Source organism: Triturus cristatus, chromosome 1_1 (assembly GCF_964204655.1).
Source record: "Triturus cristatus chromosome 1_1, aTriCri1.1, whole genome shotgun sequence".
Classification (NCBI taxonomy): domain Eukaryota; kingdom Metazoa; phylum Chordata; class Amphibia; order Caudata; family Salamandridae; genus Triturus; species Triturus cristatus.
The window spans coordinates 84,983,514-84,994,009 of NC_140579.1; the positions used below are offsets into that span (position 1 = coordinate 84,983,514).

Here is a 10,496-nt window from a genome sequence, read left to right on the forward strand (position 1 = left end):
TTGACGGCGGCAGCGGTCAAATTCCCACTGGACTACCCGCTTGAATGGTGTGACACAGACCGGAGATATCTGGGGATCCAGATCTCAGGAGATAGGGAGGAAATGATACGACTAAACTATGGCACTGCCATGAGTCGGCTCACCGACAACGTCACTCGCTGGATTGCCTGGCCCCTGTCAATGGCAGGACGAGCCTCATTGATTAAGATGGTGATATTGCCGCAGTTTTTATACCCATTTCTTAATCTCCCTTACTACCCGGGGAGTTTCTTCCTTAAAACGCTGCGTTCTGAGCTTATACGACTGTTTTGGGGGGCAGAAGGCCGCGGGTCCAGTGGAAGGTGCTTACCAGGCCTGCACTGAATGGAGGGTTTGACATCCCGGACTTCGAGCTATATCATGCCTGCGCCCAAGCCCATTACGCCTATTACTGGGTGCATCCGCCGGCATGCATGCCACAGGTGGCGGCGGAACACTGGCTGGCAGACCCGATTCCCCTGGATGGAATGATACTTGCGCCTCCTTGCCCTCGGAATAATGCACCAACTACAATCACAAGCACTATTGACGCCTGGCAGTATGTTATGAGGACCCTGGGGGTTTCGACCCTCTATTCCCCAACTTTGCCTCGGACGTATCACCCCCGGCTGACGCTGTTGCAGGAGACAGGTTTCAGACAATTATGCAGTTCTTTGGGGACGTACAACACACTCCCCTGGAAATGTTTCTGTACGTAATATTGCGGCAGGGCATGCGGGCCATTCTCCCGAGCTTTCCAAGGGAGCCAGAGATACTGAAGCCACTACACCAGATGCTACAGAGTGTAAATCCTGGATACCTGGTGTCCAGCATGTATCGCACGATACGAGCGGAATGCAAGATCCCGCATGACAAGGCGCGGACGCACTGGGCGACTGACCTGAAAAGGCTCGAGTTGGTGGGTCCCCCCTGACGGACCTGATATCAGCGATAGTAGAATCACCCCCCTGTGACTGGGAATTGATGCAGAATCCAGGGAGCTGATGGTGCCTCCTCGAACGGCAGTAACGGTGGGTGGTAAGCTATGGGAATGAACTGATTCCGGCAATATGCCATATAATATATATTTAGGGCCACTGAAATGACACATCTGAAGAAAAATGTGAAAATAGAGACTACGCAAAGATATGTATTGTGTTTGGGGGAGGACTAAATGGTGTGCAGACTGTATCCCGCAGAATGTCCCGGTTCATGTGACTGCAAAATCCAGGGAAAACTACTAATAACTGTGGACATGCCCCAGTGCCTTCCTGCTTTTCTGTATATCTGCGTCTTCTGGTCGTGCATTTTGTATATGCTGATTTGTTTGTGTATTGTATGTATTATGGTTGCATCACCATTTAATAATAATTTAATAAAAAAAAATTAAAAATTTGATAGCTATCCAAGGTAAACCAGCTTGCAATCACCCCTGTAAATGTACGTTTATAACCTAACACTGGATTCAGTAATTGGTATTCGGTTTATTCCTCCAGCATCTGGTCGCCCTTCTTAGATATTTGATTTAGTAGGTCAACAGACCCTAAGATCAAATTGGACTTTTTACATTTTTTTTTTGCTCTATACAGTTTAATTTAATCAATTGTACTTATTTCTATGGGAAAAACTAATAAAGTTGGTTTACAAAGGTCAAAAAAAAAAAAAAAGAAATTCCAAAAGTTTTTAGTGGCAGCATTGGGAATCTTGAGGGTTTTACACACAAAATTTTAGTCAGACCCAATGCAATTTCCAAAATTCATAAAGTACGTCACATTCTACTAATTGTTCGAGATGAGGTAAAAGCAGAACTTAAAAAATTATCCTGATTGGATTTCCCCGATTGTTATTGCCAGACGCGCTAATGGGAAAATTCGCATGTGCATAGACTTAAGGTATTTGAATGAAAATATAATCATTGATCAATTTCCTCTCCCGAGAATCAATGAAATGCTTTCATTAACCAAAGGTGCAAAATGGTTCTCAACGATTGATTTATCGTGTGGATATCACCAAATTTCTTTACAACCTTTGAGTAAACATCTCACACCTTTCTGTACTCCTTTTGGTTGTTACCAGTTTCGCCGCATGCCATTCGGGTTAGCGTCCGCAGCTGCGGTATTTCAAAGGCTCATGCATGAATTATTTGGCGATATGCAAGGTATAATATTCTTCCAAGATGATATTCTTATAATGGGTCCTAACAAAAAATGTAATGATGAACGTTTAAGGAAAGTTATGGGCATCTTACAAGACAAAGAAGTTGAACTTTCAAATGTAAATTTGCAGAAAATAACGTGACATATCTGGGTCATGAAGTCAGTGCCTTAGGTACTAGACCCAAAACCAGCCTGGTAAGTGCCATTAAAGATGCTCCTTCACCCAAATCGAAAGAGGATCTTAGATCTTTCTTAGGACTTGCAGAATTTTACTCAAAATTTGTGGACAAGTTCTCAGAGAAAACTTGTGTAATGTGATCCCTACTTAAAAACAAGGCACAGTTTATTTGGTGTGCTTCTTGACAAAAATCATTTGAGGAAATAAAAACAGCCATTGCGCAAGCACCTAGTCTTCAAGGTTTTGATCCTTGCGCACAAACCATTGTCACCACTGATGCTAGGAGCAGGTGGTTAGGTTGCGTACTGACACAATTAGATGAGAACAACAAAGAAGTCATTATTGCTTTCGCATCACGTTCTCTCACTCCTACTGAGGAACGTTACTCTGTTGTAGAAAGGGAGACCCTAGCTTGTGTATGGGCTCTAGAACATTTTAGGAAATTTCTTTGGGGAAGGAAATTTATCTTACGATGCGACCATAAACCATTGACTAAATTACTGACCACTGATGGTTTGACCAATGCCACAGCCAGAATTGCTAGATTATCCATGAGACTACAGGACTTCATGTATGAAGTTCAATATATGCCTGGTGTCAAAAACTTTACTGCAGATTTTCTAAGTCGTATGTCTTTACCATTGGTTGAGCTCGACATGAATTCTTGGAATGATTTTTCAGTAGCTCACATATCATCAAATAGGACTCAAAGTAGTTTTAGCAAAGAAGAATGGCTCGAAGCAGAGAACTCTGATCAAATATTACTTGTCCTCAAACAATTAATTATGAAGGGATGGAATGGAATTGATAAAAAATTTGTCAACGATGAATTGAGAGGTTTTTGGGAAGTTCGGAATGAACTAAGTCTTTCTGATACACTGGTTTTACGTGGTGATAAAATTGTACCACCAAAAAACTCAAGGAATAAAATAGTTGATCTAGGTCATGAAGGACATTCAGGAATTACACGCACCAAACTACGTCTGAAAGAATTATATTGGTGGCCTAGGATTGATTTAGATGTAGAAAGATGTGTGAGATCATGTGTGAAGTGTGAGATTTCTGATAAAACGCTTAAAACATCCAATCCACCTTTAGCTTCTCCTGGTTGCCCTAATTTTCCCTGGGAAGTTGTTGCCATTGACTGTATGGGACCAATTTGTTGGCAAGATAGTTCACAGAAATACATTTTGGTACTCATTGATACTTTTTCAAGATGGTTAGAAATGTGTGTTGTAGATATCATCAATACTAAAACGGTAATAAAATTTTTAGATGATATTTTATTATGGGAAGGTTTCCCTAAGTTCATTCTATCTGACAATGGAGTACAATTTAAATCCCTTGAAATGAAAAACTATTTAAATGCTTCTGGGATTCAACAGAGATTCACGGTATTGTATCACCCAAGCGGTAATGGTATTGTTGAGAGAGCCAACCGTAGTATTAAAGGAGTTATCCAACTTGCTAACAAAAGTAACCTATCTTGGGAAGAAGAATTTAAAAAACTCCTTTGGGCATATAGAAGTACTATCCATGGTACTACTAGTAAAAGTCCTTTTTCTTTAATGAGAGGCAGAATTCCACATTCAAAAATCAATCCTGGTTGGTTAAATAAAAGTGAAATAGTTTCTTGCGACATACCTATAGTGAGAGAGAATATTAAAGAATCTCAGATGAAAAACAAAACCTATTATGATTTGAAACATGGCACCAAACAGGTTAACTTACATAGAGGTCAATGGGTTAGAGTTAAAAATGCTAAGAGAGTTTCAAAAACCGAAAGCAAGTTTAGTGAAACTAAACTAGAAGTCAAGGTTATGAACAACACTGCTTTACTTCAAAATGGTGAAGTTTGGCATTGTAGTCGTCTTGCACCAGTTTCATATAATTCTGAAACAGAAGAATGTAATAAATGCAAGAATTTTTGGTTGTTAGATACATGTGATTTCTCACAACATATTAATAGTTCTAATTCAAATGATGAAAGTGTAACTTCTGATTGTTCTATTCCAAGAATATCTTCTGATGTTAATCTTGAGGATTCACATGATTGTATTGTCTCTCCAAAAAGTGTTTCCTTGCCGGAGGTTTCATCAGATGTCAATTCTCCCCTGGGTGACACAAGCCACATGATGTTCAGAATTCTGTTACACCATAGTTATCTTGTAATGAAAACATCGTAAAAACATCTAGTGGTAGAATTGTTAAAAAACCAAAATCTTTAGAAATCTTTGATTGTAGTTGATTTTATTTAGATATTTTTTTTTGTTGTTGTTGTGGTTGTTTTGTTTCCTTTAAGAAGGGGGATTGTGTAGTATGTTGCTAGAAGACGAGTCACACTATTCTAGATTGTAGAATGTATTGTATTCTTAGATTCTTTCTTAAGACAGTTCTGCTACGGAGACGGTCAGCGCTGGAGGTGCTTTTCCTGTATGCGGGGGGCTGAAATAAAGAACTCAGCAATTTCATCTTTATTTGGGTTGAGTCTCATTTAAGGATACTACAGTCTTGTCGCTTCAGTACCTTGCAACACGCGGCGTTACCATCCCCCCAAATAAAGTCGAAGGATTTCGTTATAATACACTCTAAAATAGGCCCTTTTTGCATGGTTCCCGTGACTCACAGTGACCTGCAGGTTTCGTACAGATCTTCGCTGCAGGCAGTGACTGTTATACCTGCATTCAATTAAATAATATTTAAGGGCTATTAGCCCTAAGTAAACAAAATTGCATTTGTACCCGTATTTTATATAGCGCTTACTACCCCCGAGGAGGCTATTAAGAAAACTTCAACTCGTGAATATGTTTCTCCAGGTCAGTGCACACTTATCTGAACGATTGGCGAGTGTATGAGCGTGCACGCACTGTTATTTATGGAAACTACAAACTACAAAAGAGAAACCTCAGAGGCGAATGAAGCCAATGGGAGGTGTCCCACTGCCTTCTTAACCCCTGCGATCCTCCAAATGAGAGTTGAAAGATGCTCCTGGAAGTGCTCCTCCTGTCAGAGATTCACCATTGCCACTGTAAGCATTTTAAGGTCTGCAGCCGAGGTTTATAGCGAAGGCTTCAAGTTTGCTGATTTGATATATTTATTTATTTTTACAGATTTTTAAAGTCAAACAGACAGAAAACCATCTAGTTCTCTGGCTGTGTTTATTTAAATGTTGTATGAACTGGAAAGTGCATCTTTCTTTGTGTGATTCTTAATGTTGCCAACAATGACTCGTCTGTGCATAACGACAGGCGGAGGGTACAAAGGGGTCTGTGTCTAGAACCTTTAAACAGCTGCAGATATGCGTACACTTGTGCTACAATCCGAATGATTCATTGCACTGCATAGGAGAGCCGCATTAAACAGGGCTTCTGAAAGCGCTAACATCCTTTCAAGTAAGAATGCCCTTTATTGATTGAATAAGTGCAGAAATGCACTAGTCGTAGATATGTTTTCTTACCCCAAATAAATATGGATAAACAAACAAAATGATAAAAATAAACATGGAAAAATACAGACAGAAATGTATTGACAATATAAATACCATAAAACTGTAAGCCCTATTTATAACAGAGCGACATTTGCTCAGGGGACATCATCATCCTTCGAAATCAAGTAAGGTGCACGCATGCAGAGTGTTTGTTCTGTCACAGCGAGTTATTGGCCAAAGGAGTAGGGTGTCTAATGTCACAGTGCGCTTTATCCCTGTCCGCCAGGACACGCATCTAGTACTTGACACCACCCACAAAGTGGTATCACACCTGATACACCACCTGTATCCCAACACCTTCTGACGCCAAGGGTCCTTATAGATGTAAGCCACTTCTATAGGCCCTAGCATCTATAGATGTGACTGAAATAAGCGGACCAGAACACATTATAATATCACCCAGAGAGCCCAGTGCTGCCTGTTATCAAACCCGTGGACTATCAGACCTTCTGAGATCACCACCACGGGCTCGCACTCCATCTCACATCTCCACATGGACCTTCTCATTTCCTCCTTTACCCCTAGAGGCCACAAACCACAGAAACACCAACGTGAACCATCACATGCTCTGATATCACCATGAGGGGCCTCTCACACCTCATATCGACCCCAGTATTCCACACATCTAGCATCATCGTTTGCACCTTCTTTTTCACCCGTACCCCATGGACTCTCATGCCACCTCCATCACACCCAAGGACCTGACACTGACAACATCGCAGGCACTCTTGCAGCCCTCATACTACTGATATTACCACCAGGACCCTGCGCTCCCTCAGACATCTCCACCATGACCCTCAACTTTTTTTAATTCAACCTTAGGAATCTTTTCACCTTGGGTACTACCATAAGGGCCACACACCCTCTGGTATCACCACCGGAGCGCTCACATCTGACATGACAGCCACAACCCCCACACCTCCTGACTTATCCAAATGGATCCATGCATATTCTGGTACACCGCAAGGAATCCTTACACTTTTGATACAAATACATGGACTAGTAGATATCATATCTAGGGGTCTGACACCAAACACAAGTACTTCCACACATCTAAGGAGCCCGCACATGTGCCCCACAGACATTCTTACACCTTCAAAACCCATCTTGCTAACTCACCTACTGATACTGCAGACAACGAGCCTCACTCTCTCGAATAAACTACTGGAGACACGTAAATGGGCCCACCTCAGAGACTCTAGTACCATTTGGTTATACTTTCCTATACAGCCTCAACACCAATAGAGACCTCCATACCTTTCCAAACCACCCTTAAGAATCCTTACACCTTATTCCACCTTCCACTCACACGAACTTCATACTCACCTTCACCATCAAAAGGGTTCCTCGTATGATGGTATGTACGGTCGTACTGCCCTGAGGGACCTTTCTACCTCCATATCCCATCCATACACCTATAGGAGCGCTCACACCATTAAACAGCATGTCCTATCTCCCTCACCCATCCATAGAAGCCTTAGAACTTTCGATGCAGTCCAGTTATACCCCCACACCTTTCAGACCCACCCACAGGAACCTGCATGTCTTTCTATTATGCCCAGACAGACCCTTACACCTTCTAAATCTGAGTACAGGGGAACTAATACTTTCCTATACAACCAATAACTTTCCTCAAATTAACATAGGTTGTTCATAAACTACCTGCAGCAACAGAACTAACCCTTATTCCTGCCTATACCACCAAGGATGACCCCTGTACCTTTCTATACTGCTGACTGTGGCTGCCTTAAACTAGACGTATGAAACCCAATACTTTCAAATACAACACAGGTACTATCATCGTATACCACCTATAGAAACTGCATACCATTGTATACCACCGATAGGGGCCCTCAACGCATACTACACAACCTATCTCCCAGCATGACCCGTGACAGTCCTTAGCTGCTATACACCGCCCATGTCAGGTGTGCGATAGGACTCCATCTCACCACAGTCACAAGGCTCCACATCCGGGCATTTATGTTACAATCAAGTGTATTCTGGTAGTTGCAGTCTTGGTTCACGTCTCTGAAACCAACTGGATCGAATTAGCAGAATATAAAAGCTTGCACAGGTAAAGCAGCGAGGGGTATTTGCATCGAGTGGCATGGACGCTGCTGGTCGAACTTTTGCACATCTTGCCAGTCTACTGTATTCAGTGTCCGTGAACTAACCTCCGGGTGCCTCGTATCTTAACCTGCTCACATGAACGATGAACCCTAATACCTCCCCACACCACGCACAGGACCCTTCTTGGCTTCTGATGACACAGAGCTCTCATGTGGCCCTATTAGGATTACAAGACCCAAAATGCAAAGGAAAAATACTGTTCTGGGAGGAAAAAAAACTCGAAGCTGCGTCAGGGAAACTTGAGAGCTCCGCGAGACTCTCCCGTACAAGGGTAAAGGAAATGATGACGCTACTCACCCCAAAATCCGTCCGTAGGAGGGCATGTTGCGAGCCCCCGATCACCGTCCCTTTGCGCCCTCTGCAGACCGGTCAGCACCCTGCAGCCGGAGAGAGCGGTGAGGGGGAGACAGGACTCCACTGCAGAGAAGTTGGAGACTTGGGAAAGAACGACAGCTGAGGGGAGCAGGACTCACGGGACAGGAGACTCAAGAAGGACAGTCCGGGGACCCGGAGAGAGGACAGGACTATTTGTGAAGCCCAGGTGACTTGGGACCTTTGGAACCAGTCGAGAGGGAAGCAGAGTCCAGTATTTACCGGTAGGGGCCGGACTATGGACCAGAGGGCGTGGACGGAGGAGGAGGAAGAGGAGGGGTAATAAGAGGATGTAGATGTAGTATCCGGCTGGATACATTCTAGTGTTCCATTTCACTGTAACCCACACTGAACACCCACCCACCACAGGCGTCACGAGTCAGGTGACCCTGTCAATAAAAGGGGCCGAGCGCACGTGCTCGGGGCCAGTTCACAGAACCAGTAATCTTGTGTCCCGTGTCCATCCTTCATCGGCATGCGGGCCTGAAGGCCCAATCACCACAATGGCGACGAGTGGGTCCGATCCCACGTGTGCGGTGGCCTCGCATCCCCCGGTCCTGGTGGGGGAAGTTTGAGGCCGAGGAAAAAGGGAGAGTGAGGGGAGGAGAGCTGCCGCGTCGCGTCGGCACCCCCCCCCCCTGCGAGGACGGCGCCGGCTGTCGCGGAGGCCTGCGGGCGTGCCAAGTGCCCCAGGGAGAAGAGCGAGCCGAGCGGAGCCCACCCGCATCGGCCGCGGAACCGTGACCCGCAACACGACGAAGTCGGGTGCCCACCCCGACCCCGGTCAGCCTGCCGAGGTGCCCGTGGGGAAGCGCACGCCAAGCGGAGCCCACCCGCATCGGCTGCGACCCCCGCGAGACGCCTGTACCACGCGGAGCCCACCCGCATGGCCGCGTTGAAGTGCCCCGAGTGGCGAGGGAAGTAGAAGCCGAGCGGGTGCCCACCCCGCAGCAGCGGAGCCCACCCGCGACGAAGACGAGCCGTGCCCGTTGCACCTGCACCCACGAAGAACTGCGAGCTGGCGCGGGGTGAGGTAACAAAGCGGAGCCCACCCGCGGTCGAGAAACAACAGTAGCGTTCACTCCCCGCCGCGCAGCGTATGAAAGGTGAGGCTGCTGCGGCGGGGTGCGGGAAAGAAATGGAAGCGTCCGGCGGGGTGCGGGAAAGAAATGGAAGCGTCCGGCCCGCGGCCGGAGAAATGAGGCCCTAGTACCCCTTCCCCCCGTGCGGCCCGAGAAGAGCGAAGGTCTGCCGGGGGGACCTACACGAAAGCAGGCACCGGCAAGTGTGGGTGTGCTCCAGCCCCCCCCCCTCGCGTCCCGCGACGCGTGTGAGTCGGCTGCGGGGGGGCGGAGCACTGCAGGCGGACAGCTCCGTGGAGCGAAGAAGAGACAGCACCGGCCCGTGGCCGCTCAAGCGCGGGATGTGACAAGCGCTGGCGGGGAGAGCAAAGTACCGGTCACCATGTGGACGGCGGCGCATTGAAGTGCTAATTCGTTTGAGAAGCGCGGTATGCCCCAGGCGGCCGCGACGGAGAGGGCGAGGAGAGCAAAGTGGCAGGACCGATCAAGGCGCATCGAAGCGCGAATTTCAAATATGCGCGAGGAGCGCGGAGTGCCTCGATCACGAAGGAGATGTGCCCCGACCACATGTGCACACAGTGACAGTGCCCGGCTGGTGCAGATAAATGAAGGTACAGGAACTGAGCCCAGCCGCCATCCACATGAGCAATACACTGCCCTAGCTCACAAGTAGTGTCTCATCTTCCAGGCCGCCCCCTGACACTGCCTTTGTCCCCCCTCACCTGCCTCAGAGCAAAATAAAAGCAAAAGAGACTTACCTGCTGTCATGCCCTGGACTCCACAGCTCCAGCCCCATCTGGACTCCACTGGTCTGCCTGGCTCCAGCTCCCCTCCAGCTCTCCTAAGCACGAGTGAAGCCTGGAGGAGTGGAAAGGAAAACAAGGCATAGAGTTCTGGCAGTACAGAATGGTTGCTGCTGAAGCCAAAGAAAAGCAACACTGCCACCCAGTGGCCACTGGTGGTATTGCAGCCACCAAGCACATCAACAAGCCTACAGCAATCCAAGGAAGTCCAGCAGCCACAGGAGATCGACGGCTCGCAGCGCAAGGACGAAGATGCAGCAAGGCACG

At 46.5% G+C, this 10,496-nt stretch overlaps 1 protein-coding gene across 2 annotated transcripts in view; it reads right to left on the reverse strand.

Annotated features, from left to right (window-relative positions):
• LOC146869532 (phosphoenolpyruvate carboxykinase [GTP], mitochondrial-like) overlaps window positions 1-10,293 on the reverse strand; it is an 81,199-nt gene extending 70,906 nt beyond the window's left edge. Inside the window, exon 1 of one of the 2 annotated variants that reach the window (XM_085603946.1) lies at window positions 10,185-10,293. In XM_085603946.1, the coding sequence (XP_085460072.1) occupies window positions 10,185-10,222 (38 nt within the window). In that variant the 5' untranslated portion in view covers window positions 10,223-10,293. Of the gene's footprint in view, window positions 1-8,269; window positions 8,549-10,184 lie in introns of those variants that run through there. The other variant, XM_085603961.1, reaches the window with a different exon arrangement.
• Window positions 10,294-10,496: the final 203 nt, after the last annotated feature.